The 13,296-nt window shown below is 48.0% G+C and overlaps 1 protein-coding gene across 1 annotated transcript; it reads left to right on the forward strand.

Moving 5' to 3' along the window:
* Positions 1-1,174: 1,174 nt before the first annotated feature.
* Positions 1,175-2,901, forward strand: LOC103653667 (ETHYLENE INSENSITIVE 3-like 5 protein). Its single transcript, XM_008680498.4, has one exon. It carries the CDS (start codon positions 1,307-1,309, stop codon positions 2,681-2,683), a length of 1,377 nt encoding a protein of 458 aa, XP_008678720.1. The 5' UTR covers positions 1,175-1,306; the 3' UTR covers positions 2,684-2,901.
* Positions 2,902-13,296: the final 10,395 nt, after the last annotated feature.

The raw sequence follows: 13,296 nt of genomic DNA on the forward strand, positions 1-13,296 counted from the left end.
GTTTCTTCTATATATATATTGTGCAGCCTTCTCTACGTACATGTACGTAGAGAAGGCTGCACAATATATATATAGAAGAAACGACCAATGTCAGCAATGATGTGAGCTCGGTGTCCGTATGGGTTTATTGTGTTCCACTTCCACACCGCTTCGCCAACCGTTTTTATAAGCTGTCTTAAACTATTCTTTTTGTCTCTAAAAATACAGTCTCTGTTTTTTTTACGAATAAATGATGATAAATATAAATATAAACACAAACTACATTCATATGTTGATTGGTGGTGAATGCGTGTTTATTTAAAAAACGAATTATATTAATTTTAGAAGTTTAGAATGGTGAGTGGTAAGATATATATAAGCTGCGTAAATGAAGCAAAAACACAATCGGAATAAGAAACGTAGCTTTTTTTTATAAAAAATGTACATTATCTTTTATTAGCTTCTATAGCCGTCTTAGCTTGTTTTAGCCATAGATAAGATAATCAGGCTAAGAGCATCTTCAAGAGACTCTTTATTTTTGGCTCTCTATTTGACTTTTTATTTGCAATTTTATAAAAATTACACTTTATATGTAGCATTTCACTTCAGACTATTTATCTAGTTTTGCTAGTCAGGTGGCTAGCCAAATTTGGCTAGTGAGAGAGTCAATTTGAAGAGTCGGATGGCTTGGCTAGTCAGATAGATAGTCTGTTGGAGAGTTATTTTGTTATTGAATAGTTAAAATTTGGCTTGTCGATGCATTTAACTAGTTTTTTAGAGATGCTCTAAGCAAGACTAACGACATATGCTCTCCATCATGCCGACCCTGCCTGTCGACACGCACTGCACTACAGGTGTGGCCGCAAGCTAATCACACGTTTTTTGTTTTGTTTTTGGCCGCAAGCTAATCACACAACCCGGCCAGGCCATGTGCTACCGCTATGCTATATATAGATGCTACGTCCTACAAAATGGAGCCTAGTTTGGCCTTCCATGCACGTACACCATTTCCGAGGCGACGGTCACGTCGTTTGTCCACCGTCACGGGGTGGGGTCGTTGCGGCCGCGGAGCCACGCCACGAGTCACGACATCAACCCCATGCATGCATGCGTCCTCTGACTCTGACTCTAGGATCTTTGGCTCTCTTCTCAGTTCTCAACTTCTGAGATCGACTGTATAAAATCCTCCCACTCCCAGGTCCCAGCGCTCGCTGGTGGAAACATGCATTCTCCTAGGAGACGGCCGGCCGGCCCATACAAGCAGCAGAGGACGTGCCCAGCCTAGTACAAGTACTCTACACTAGCAACACTACTCTAGTTTATACACATGGAAAATCACGGCATCCACGGCCGGAGGCATCCTTTCTCCGAGTCCGCAATGGAGCACGACATGACCGCCACCGCAGGCGAGGAAGCATTGGAGGTGGAGCGGGAGGAGTTGAGCGACTCCGAGTCGGGCTGCGAGTCCATCGAGATCTCCGACCTGAAGCGCCGCATGTGGAAGGACCAGATGCTGCTCAGCAAGCTAGAGGGCCGCGCGGGCGGCTTCGTCGTCGGGGCGGGCCCGTCGTCGTCCAGGCCGCTTGCGCCACCGACGGCAGCGGGCGCGGGCGGGGACGAGGAGACCCCCGAGGTGCGGTGCCGGCGCAAGGCGATGCTGCGCGCGCAGGACGGCGTCCTCCGCCACATGCTCAAGATGATGGAGGCCTGCAACGCGCGCGGGTTCGTGTACGGCATCATCGACGAGGCCGGCGACCCCATGTCCGGATCCTCCGACAGCCTCCGCGGCTGGTGGAAGGACAACGTCAGCTTCGACCGGTCTGGCCCCATGGCGGTCACGGCGCCCACCGGGGAGAGCCCGCTGGGGGCCGCGTCCTGCCTCCACCGCCTCCAGGACATCCAGGACAGCACGCTGGGGTGCGTGCTCTCGGCGCTCATCCAGCACTGCGTGCCGCCGCAGAGGAGCTTCCCGCTGGACCGCGGGCTGGCGCCGCCCTGGTGGCCCACGGGGGACGAGGCCTGGTGGGGCTCCCAGGGCGAGGTCCAGGCGCACCAGGGCGTGCCGCCGTACCGGAAGCCGCACGACCTCAAGAAGGCGTGGAAGATCAGCCTGCTCAGCGCCGTCATCAAGCACATGAGCCCGCGCTTCGACCAGATGCGCAAGCTCGTGTGGCAGTCCAAGCGCCTGCAGCACAAGATGAGCGCCAAGGAGACGGAGACGTGGTCCAAGATCCTGCGCCAGGAGGAGACGCTCGGCCGCCGCCTCAAGAGCTCGCTCAAGATCACGCCCCTCGACGGCGATGGTGACGAGGAGGAGGAGGAGGACCGAGGCCTAGACGGCCTGGAGCACGTGGTCCGCGGCGTGCAGGACAAGCGCAAGCGAGAGCTCATCAGTACAGGAGGTAACAGCGGACAGAGCAGCAGCAGCAGCAGAGAGGTCGGGGAGCTGGTGGCCGGCCTCGTGGCGGATGAGGACGACCTTATTTGCCCGATCGACGAGCTCCTGAAGCGTTACTACAGCTGCGTGCCTGCTGGTCAGCACGACAGCGTCGTCGCGCCGGAGAACGAAGCAGGCATCATGACGATGCCTCTCGGAGAGCTCGACCTGTGCGGCGTCGTCGACGACGTGCCGGCAGACGTGCTGTTCGATCTCATCGCGAGCTGCTCGGGAGGGGACGACGCGTTCCGCCTGATGGAGGACTGACCGACTGAGCAGTGACTCAGCTAGTTGGTCCACACGCGTCGCTACGCAATAGGCTTGGGTGGGCGGCGGGAGGGATGACGTGGCGCGTTGCTGATGGATGTTAGCTAGTCGAACTATGACTAGGTACTATATGCTTGTTTCCGTTCCATTTCTTCTGAGCTTGTAGCCTGAGTAATCAAATGGACAAATTGAAACATCAATAGGGTAATTTCATGACGAACACATCACTCATCATATCTGAAATTGTTCAAGTTGAACCGCATAAGATTCAAGAGAAGATCCTGGTTAAAATATCAGGCGATTACTGTTTCCCGTCACAACACAATACATAATGAAGTTCGACTGTCTCTTGTAAAAAAAGATAAGCCCATCACATTAGTTTAGAAACTCAAATCCTGTTAGGATCTATATCTTTTTCGATGGTGAGCAATCCCAAAAAAATATTATTTGAATACAATATTTAATTATTTAGGGCTAGTTTGAAAAATTAGTTTAGTTTTTTTCTATCAATCCCTGTAAATCCTGTACAGAATTTAAGTTTTCAAACTAGTCTTTATGAGATTTTTTTTCTTCCTGGGTTTTACTCCTCTTGCTTCCAGATTAGCCTCGATTAAAATGTTCTCATATGTCATGGTCTAAATAATTTAGAGTTTAAAGAGTGAAGTGTTTCACAATCCTGATTTTTGTCTCCATTGCTTCTATGTCCTAAGTGTAAAACGATCAGTATGCCCTTGAGGCCAATGGCAGCTTATTAGCTGACCTAGTACGAGATAAAAGCAATGATGATACTAGTTTTTTAAATTCTTCTAATAGGAAGATTGTCACGTTAATATTTGATCCATAGGAAAATAAAATAACTAAAATTGAAGCACTCTTATTTTCTAAAATACATTCTAATCTAGATGGAGACAACCCATCACTAAAATCATAAAACAACATTAGTCTCATACATGAAATATCACATAAATAGCATTGCTTCTCCAACATATAAATGATAATTGAGATGGTTCGAGGACGATGTGAATATGTGATACCTAAACCGTGGCGTCGATGAGGGAGCTGGTTGCATTGGGGAGTTGTGAGTGCTCAACATGGCAAGGTGACCATAGGAGATGGACGGTAGATGGGTTCTAGCACTGATCAGTATCGGCCGTTTATGTGGCAATGGACGACAGTCGGTACCGGTCACCGTGGTCCCATCGTCGACCGACTATGGCGTGTGGTCGATTCGATGGCCGATCGGGCGTAATGATTGATACAAACCGGATTGGATTTGATTGGGCGTTAGGGTTTAGGATAAATTGATTTTGTTTATGAATTTTTATATGCATGGGAAATATAGACCATAAATAACTTCTTTATGAAATTAAAAACAATCTTAAGGAAAAATACATGTTTGTTGTCATTGAAAGGGAAATTGGGTTAACCATTTTCTATAATTAATTTTAGTGATTGACGACCAACACAAAAACATGGACTAACAAGTTTGTCTAGAATTCATGTATTATAGGTGCATAAGGTTCAACACAAACCAAGAAAGAAATTAGTTAGGGGTCACGATTCATTTGGAGCAAAGAACTTGAGTGTAATGAAAATTGGGGCACCGGACAGTGTCCGGTGCACCATCCCGTACGATTCCAAACCAGCCACTCTCGGAAATTCCAGGGCGCACTCCGCTATAATTCATCGGACTGTCCAGTATGCCACCAGACAGTCCGGTGAGCCAGCGGAGCAACGGTTCCCTGCGCCAACGGTCGACTCTGCAAAGTGCTATAGTGGGCAACAGTGCCGCGACAGAGTCAGAGCTCAGAAGTCAGAGGGCACCGGACTGTCCGGTGCCGCAAGAAGACAAAGCTCCAACGGTCGACCCAGCTTCGAACCCTAACGGTTGGGTGACGTGGCGGCGCACCGGACAAGGAACAGTGCCTGTCCGGTGGCGCACCGGACTGTCCGGTGCACCCATCGCTAGCAGCCTTCCCAACAGTTATGGAAGTGGTTGGGGGCTATAAATACCCCTCAACCACCTCATTCATATCCATCCAAGCATTCCAAACATCTCACTCAATACAAGAGCAAAAGACTCCACTCTAAGACACATCAAATAGATTGAACCCTCTCTAAGCCTCCAAATCAACTCAATTCCATTAGGGACTTGAGAGAGGGTGTTCTTGTGTTCTTTTATTGCTCTTGTTGCTTGGCTTGGCCTTTTTATTTTCCCATTCTTATTCTCAAGTGCTTTGTAAGTGAAGCAAGAGACACCAAATGTGTGGTGGTCCTTGCGGGGTCTTAGTAACCCGTGAGATTAAGGAAGAAGGCTCACTCGGTCTAAGTGACCGTTTGAGAGAAAGAAAGGGTTGAAATAGACCCGGTCTTTGTGACCTCCTCAACGGGGACTAGGTTCTTTGGAACCGAACCTCGGTAAAACAAATCATCGTGTTCACTCGTCTTGATTCTTGTTTGATTTGTTTTTCCCTCTCTTCGGACTTGAATTTAATTTTAACGCTAACCCCCGACCTTAGTGCGTGCTTAAGTTTATAAATTTCAGGTTTCACCTATTCACCCCCTCTAGGCGACTTTCAATTGGTATCGAAGCCAGTGCTTCATTAAGAGTTTAACCAACTCGAAGCGATATCTAGAGATCACGCAAAGAGGGAGATCATGACCGGCGAAAAAGCCGCAAGCTCAAGGAGGACTCTCTCAAGGGAGTTCGGCAACAAACATAAGGAGGATTCCTCTTCCTCCATCAAGTCGCATCGGAGAGGTGACAAGAAGAAGAAGAAGATGAAGAAGGTGGTCTACTACGAGACCGACTCTTCGTCACCCTCCACATCAAGCGCTGAGTCGTCCACTACTTCTAAGCGCCATGAGCGAAAAAAGTATAGTAAGATGCCCCTACACTATCCCCGTATTTCAAAGCGCGCTCCATTACTTTCCGTACCCCTAGGCAAACCACCATACTTTGATGGTGAAGATTATTGTATGTGGAGTGATAAAATGAGGCACCATCTAACCTCACTCCACGAAAGTATTTGGGATATTGTTGAGTTTGGAGCGCAGGCACCAAAGGTGGGGGACAAGGACCACGACTCGGACGAGGCCGCCCAAATTCGGCACTTTAACTCCCAAGCCACTTCTATATTCCTCGCCTCTTTATGTCGAGAGGAGTATAATAAGGTTCAAGGGTTAAAGAGTGCCAAAGAAATTTGGGATGTCCTCAAAACCGCGCACGAAGGGGACGAGGTGACAAAGATCACCAAGCGGGAGACGATCGAGGGAGATCTCGGTCGATTCGTCCTCAACAAAGGAGAAGAGCCGCAAGCCATGTACAACCGACTCAAGACAATGGTGAACTAAGTGCGCAACCTCGGGAGCACCAAATGGGATGACCATGAAATGGTCAAGGTTATTCTAAGATGCCTTGTTTTTCGTAATCCTACTCAAGTACAATTAATACGTGGGGATCCTAGATACAAACTAATGTCTCCCGAGGAAGTCACTGACAAGTTTATGAGCTTTGAACTAATGATCAAAGACTCCAAACACATTGTCAACTTGGAGCAAGGCGCCACCTCTACACCCAAGGTGCAACCCATTGCATTCAAAGCGATGGAAGAAGAGAAGAAGGAGTCTACACCAAGTAGGCTTCCAATCGACGCCTCCAAGCTCGACAATGAGGAGACGACACTCATCATCAAGAGCTTTCGCTAAATCCTCAAACAAAAGAGGGGGAAGGACTACAAATCCCGCTCCAAGAGGGTGTGTTACCATTGCAGTAAGTCCGGTCATTTTATAGCTAAATATCCAATTTCTAGTGAAAGTGACAGGGACGAAGACAAGAAGGGGAAGAAGAAGGAGAAGAAGAGATACTACAAGAAGAAGGGCGGCGATGCACACATATGTCGGGAATGAGACTCTGATGAGAGCTCCACCGACTCCTCCGATGAGGACACCGCCAACATCGCCGTCAACAAGGGCCTCCTCTTCCCCAACGTCGGCCACAAATGTCTCATGGCTAAAGACGGCAAAAAGAAGAAGGTACACTCTAGAGCCACCCCTAAATATACAACATCTAGTGATGAGGGTAGTTCTAGCGATAATGAAGATGATTTACTTGCTCTTTTTGCCAACCTTAACATGGAACAAAAGAAAAAAAATTAAATGAATTAATAGAAACCATTAACGAGAAGGACGATCTCTTGGAAAGCCAAGAGGACTTCCTTATTAAAGAAAACAAAAAATTTGTTAAGTTGAAAAATGCCTATGCTCAGGAAATAGAGAAATGTGAAAACTTATCTAAGGAGCTTAGCATTTGTCATGATTCAATTTCAAGTCTTAGAACTAAGCATGCTAGTTTAGTTTCTAAGATTGAAAAGTTAAATATTTTCAATGATTCAATTTCTAGTCTTAGAATTGATAATGATAAATTAAATGCTAAGATTGAGGAATTGAATGCATGCAAACCCTCTATATCTACTGTTGATCATGTTTCCATTTGCACTAGATGTAGAGATATTAATGTAGAAGCTATTGATGATCACCTTGCTATGATTAAACAACAAAATGATCATATAGCTAAATTAACTACTAAAATTGACGAGCATGAGCTCGAAAATGAATAATTCAAATTTGCTCGTAGCATGATTTATAATGGGAGACGCCCTGGCATTAAGGATGGCATTGTGTTCCAAGTTTCCAACATGGGAACCAATCCAATGTCAAGCTTAATGCCCCTAAAAAATTGTCTAACTTTATTAAGGGCAAGGCTCCCATGGTTCAGGATAGGGAAGGCTATATTTTTATATCCTGCAAACTGTCTCGAACATAAAATTAGGAAAATTCATGCTAAGAAACCTCACAATGTTTCTCAACATGTTTTTATGTATAAAAACGAGGCTTCTAGCTCTAGGCATACAACTCATGTTAAAATGCCTAAAAAGAAAATTCATGCTGCATCAAATGAGCATAAAGTTTTATTTATGACTTTTGATGCTTCATATGTTTTAACTAACAAATCAGGCAAAATAGTTGCCAAATATGTTGGGGGCAAACACAAGAGTCCAAAGACTTGTGTTTGGGTACCCAAGGTGCTTGTTTCTAACATCAAATGACCCAAGACTGTTTGGGTACCTAAGAACAAGGCCTAAATTTGTTTTGTAGGTTTATGCATCCGGTGGTTCAAGTTGGATAATCGATAGCGAGTGCACAAACCACATGACTGGAGAGAAAAGGATGTTATCCTCCTATGAGAAAAACGAAGATCCCCAACGAGCTATCACATTCGGGGCTGGAAATCAATGTTTGGTCAAAGGATTGGGTAACATTGCTATATCTCCTGACCATTCTATTTCCAATGTTTTTCTTGTAGATTCTTAAGATTACAATTTGCTTTCTGTCTCTCAATTGTGTAAAATGGGCTACAACTGTCTATTCACTGATATATGTGTTACTGTCTTTAGAAGAAGTGATGATTCAATAGCATTTAAGGGAGTGTTAGATGGTCAGCTATATTTAGTGGATTTTAATGATAATCAAGCAGAGGTAGACACTTGTTTCATTGCTAAGACTAATATGGACTGGCTCTGGCATCACCGACTTGCCCATGTTGGGATGAAGAATCTTCACAAACTTCTAAAGGGAGAGCACATTTTAGGACTAACCAATGTTCATTTTGAGAAAGACAGGATTTGTAGTGCGTGCCAAGCAGGGAAGCAAGTTAGAGTCCATCACCCACACAAGAACATGATGATGACTGACAGGCCGTTCGAGCTACTCCACATGGATCTATTCGGCCCGATAGCTTACATAAGCATCGGCGGGAGTAAGTACTGTCTAGTTACTGTGGATGATTATTCTCACTTCACTTGGGTGTTCTTTTTGCAGGAAAAGTCACAAACCCAAGAAACATTAAAAGGATTCTTAAGACAGGCTCAAAATGAGTTTGGATTGAGAATCAAAAAGATTAGAAGCGATAATGGGACGTAGTTCAAGAATTCTCAAATTGAAGGATTTCTTGAGGAGGAAGGCATCAAGCATGAGTTCTCTTCTCCCTACACACTTCAACAAAATGGTGTTGTGGAGATGAAGAATCGGACTCTACTGGATATGGCAAGGACCATGCTTGATGAGTACAAGACACTGGACCGGTTTTAGGCCGAGGTTATTAACACCGCCTGCTAGTCCATCAACCGATTATATCTTCACCAAATCCTCAAGAAGACATCATATGAACTCCTCGTTGGTAAAAAGCCCAATGTTTCATATTTTAGAGTCTTTGGGAGTAAATGCTTTATTCTTATTAAAAGAGGTAGAAAATCTAAATTTGCTCCTAAGGCAGTAGAAGGCATTTTACTTGGTTATGACTCAAACACAAGGGCATATAGAGTCTTCAACAAGTCCACTAGATTAGTTGAAGTTTCTTGTGACATTGTGTTTGATGAGACTAATGGCTCCCAAGTAGAGCAAGTTGATCTTGATAAATTAGATGATGAAGAGGCTTCGTGCGTCGTGCTAAGGAATATGTCCATTAGGGATGTGTGTCCTAAGGAATCCGAAGAGCCCACACAAGCACAAGATCAACCATCATCTTCCATGCAAGCATATCCACCCACTCAAGATGAGGATCAAGCTCAAGAAAATGAAGATCAAGATCAAGAGGATGAGCCACCTCAAGAGGAAGACATTGATCAAGGGGGAGATAAAGACAATAATGACAAGGAAGATGATCAAGAAATAAGGGGTCAAAGACCGCCGCACCCAAGAGTCCACCAAGCAATTCAAAGAGATCACCCCGTTAACTCAATTCTTGGTGACATCCATAAGGGGTAACCACTAGATCCCGAGTTGCACATTTTTGTGAGCACTACTCTTTTGTTTCCTCTATTGAGCCTTACAGGATAGAGGATGCACTAAGAGATCCATATTGGGTGATGGCAATGTAAGAGGAGCTCAACAACTTCACGAGGAATGAGGTATGACATTTAGTTCCACGTCATAACCAAAATGTTGTAGGTACCAAATGGGTATTCCGCAACAAGCAAGATGAGCATGGTGTGGTGACAAGAAACAAAGTCCGACTTGTGGCGAAGGGTTACTCACAAGTCGAAGGTTTGGACTTTGATGAAACTTATGCACCCGTAGCTAGGCTTGAGTCAATTCGTATATTACTTGCCTATGCTACTTACCATGGCTTTAAGCTTTATCAAATGGACATGAAAAGTGCCTTTCTCAATGGCCCTATCAAGGAAAAGGTCTATGTTGAGCAACCTCTCGACTTTGAAGATAGTGAGTACCCTAACCATGTGTATAAACTCTCAAAGGAGCTTTATGGGCACAAGCAAGCCCCAAGAGCATGGTATGAATGCCTGCGAGATTTTCTTATCACTAATGGCTTCAAACTCGATAAAGTTGATCCTACTCTCTTTACTAAAACTGTTGCAAAATACTTGTTTGTATGCCAAATTTATGTTGATGATATTATATTTGGGTCCACTAACAAGTCAACCTGTGAAGAGTTTAGTAGGATCACGATACAGAAATTCGAGATGTCAATGATGGGGGAGTTGAAGTATTTTATAGGATTTCAAATCAAGCAACTCCAAGATGGCACCTTCATCAGCCAAACTAAGTACATTCAAGACATACTTAAGATGTTTGGGATGAAGGATGGCAAACCCATCAAGACACCCATGAGAACCAATGGGCATCTCGACCTCGACACGGGAGGTAAATCCGTAGATCAAAAGGTATACCGGTCGATGATAGGATCTTTACTCTATTTATGTGCATCTCGACCGGACATTATGCTTTCTGTATGCATGCGTGCAAGGTTTCAGGAAAATCTTAAGGAAGTTCACCTTAGGGCCGTGAAAAGAATCATGAGATATTTAGTTTACACTCCTAAGTTTGGGCTTTGGTACCCCAAGGGATCTACCTTTGATCTAATTGGGTATTCTGATGCCGATTAGGCAGGGTGTAAAATTGATAGGAAGAGCACATCAGGGACTTGTCGGTTTCTGGGAAGATCCCTGGTGTCATGGGCGTCAAAGAAACAAAACTCTGTAGCTCTTTCCACTGCCGAAGCCGAGTACATTGCCGCAGGTCATTGTTGTGCGCAATTACTTTGGATGAGGCAAACCCTTAGAGACTATGGCTACAAATTGAGCAAAGTCCCTCTCCTATGTGATAATGAGAGTGCAATCCTCATGGCGGATAATTCCGTTGAACACAGCCGCACTAAGCACATAGATATTTGGTATCACTTTCTGAGAGATCACCAGCAAAAGGGGGATATCGAAATTGCCTATGTTAATACCCAAAACCAATTAGCCGATATCTTTACCAAGCCACTAGATGAGAAAACCTTTAGCAAACTAAGGAATGAGCTAAATATACTTGATTCTCGGAACATTGATTGAAACATTGCACACAAAGCTTATTTATATACTGTCGGGGACCATAATTAAGGGTACCCCCAAGACTCCTAATCTCAGCTGGTAACCCCCATCAGCACAAAGCTGCAAAGGCCTGATGGGTGCGATTAAGTCAAGGCTCGGTCCGCTCAAGGGACACGATCTCGCCTCGCCCGAGCCCAGCCTCGGGCAAGGGCAGCCGACCCCGGAGGATTTACGCCTCGCCCGAGGGCCCCCTCAAGCAACGGACACACCTTCGGCTCGCCCGAGGCCCAGCCTTCGCCAAGAAGCAACCTTGGCCAAATCGCCACGACGACCGACCGTATCATAGGAGCATTTAATGCAAGGAAGGCTTGACACCTTTTCCTGACGCGCGCCCTTTAGTCGACAGAGCCGAAGTGACCGCAGTCGCTTCGCCGCTCCACTGACCGGCCTGACAAGAGGACAGCGCCGCCTGTGCCGCTCCGACTACTGTGCCACTCGACAGAGTGAGGCTGACAGCAGCCAAGTCTGGCCTCGGGCGCCATAGGAAACTCCGCCTCGCCCGACCCCAGGGCTCGGACTCGGCCTCGGCCCCGGAAGACGACGAACTCCGCCTCGCCCGACCCCAGGGCTTGGACTCGGCCCCGGAAGACGACGAACTCCGCCTCGCCTAACCCCAAGGCTCGGACTCAGCCCTGGCCTCAGCCGACGGTCTCCGCCTCGCCCGACCCAAGGGCTCGGACTCGACCTCGACCTCGGAAGACAGACTCGACCTCGACCTCGGAGGAGCCTCCGCCTCGCCCTACCCAGGGCTCGGACCGACCACGTCACAGGAGGGGCCATCATTACCCTACCCCTAGCTAGCTCTGGCTACGGGGAACAAGACCGGCGTCCCATCTAGCTCGCCCCGGTAAAACAAATAATGATGGCGCCCTGCGTGCACCATGACGACGGTGGCTCTCAGCCCCCTTACGGAAGCAAGGAGACGTCAGCAAGGACTCAACAGCCCCGACAGCTGTCCTTCCGCAAGGCTCCAGCGCTCCTCCGACGGCCACGACATCACGCGAACAGGGTGCCAAAACCTCTCCGGCTGCCACGACGGCATGTACTTAGGGCACTAGCTCTTCTCTGCTAGACACGTTAGCACACTACTACATCTCCCATTGTACACCTGGACCCCCTCCTTACGCCTATAAAAGGAAGGTCCAGGGCCCTCTTACAGAGGGTTGGCCGCGCGGGGAAGGACGGGACGGCGCGCGCATAGGCCTCTCGCTCCCTCCCGCGCGGACGCTTGTAACCCCCTACTGCAAGCGCACCCGACCTGGGCGCGGGACAAACACGAAGGTCGTGGGTTTCCCCTTTTACGCCTGTCTCCCTCCGGTTTTCCCCCCTTCGCGCTCCGTCTCGCGCCGACCTATCTGGGCTGGGGCACGCGGCGACAATTTACTCGTCGGTCCAGGGACCCCCCGGGGTCGAAACGCCGACAGTTGGCGCGCCAGGTAGGGGCCTGCTGCGTGTTGACGAACAGCTTCCCGTCAAGCTCCAGATGGGTAGTCTCCAGCAACCTTTCCAGCCCGGAACGGTGCTCCGTTTCGGGAGTCTTGAGTTCATGTCCCTCGACGGCAGCTATGACATGATACTCCTTCCCCCGCCGCGCGACAGCGGCAATGGCGGCCGACAACCCGCCCGCCGGCGGCGGAATCGACGACGTCTTCCCCACGTGGCGGAAGAACAACATTCGGGTTTGTCCCGTCGCCTCCCCCGCCGACGAAGGAGGAGGCGGGGCAACCAAGGCCAAGCAGGAGGCAGCACCTCATCGGCTGTCGAGCGAGTCGACGGCACCGGCGCCCCAACGGGGGACACGTCGGGCATCGACCTCGCGTCTGAGACGAAGACGAGCGCCGTTTCCCCGCAACGCGCCAACTCCAAGCGGACGGACGACGCCAGCACGCTCGCAAAGTACTTGCTGGGCGTCACCCTCGTACCTGAGACGACGGTGCAGTCTGCCCCTGACATGACTTTGTCACCGCCCGTTGACCAAGAGGTATCTACCGATTCCCATCTCGTGCCTTTTGAATTCAGCCTCGACCCACCAAGCGACTTCGCTTCGGTGGACGCTTTCATAGAGGCGAGTCCAAACCCTCCGGGGTACGGTATGCGGTCACCCTGGTACCGGCTAACAGCCGTCTCGACCTACGGGCCCTCGGGTTCCGAGGAAGATGA

Source organism: Zea mays, chromosome 4, assembly GCF_902167145.1.
Source record: "Zea mays cultivar B73 chromosome 4, Zm-B73-REFERENCE-NAM-5.0, whole genome shotgun sequence".
NCBI classification, from domain to species: domain Eukaryota; kingdom Viridiplantae; phylum Streptophyta; class Magnoliopsida; order Poales; family Poaceae; genus Zea; species Zea mays.

Coding starts and splice junctions, on each gene's coding strand:
- LOC103653667 (XM_008680498.4), top strand. CDS start 1,307: ATGGAAAATCACGGCATCCACGGCCGGAGGCATCCTTTCTCCGAGTCC.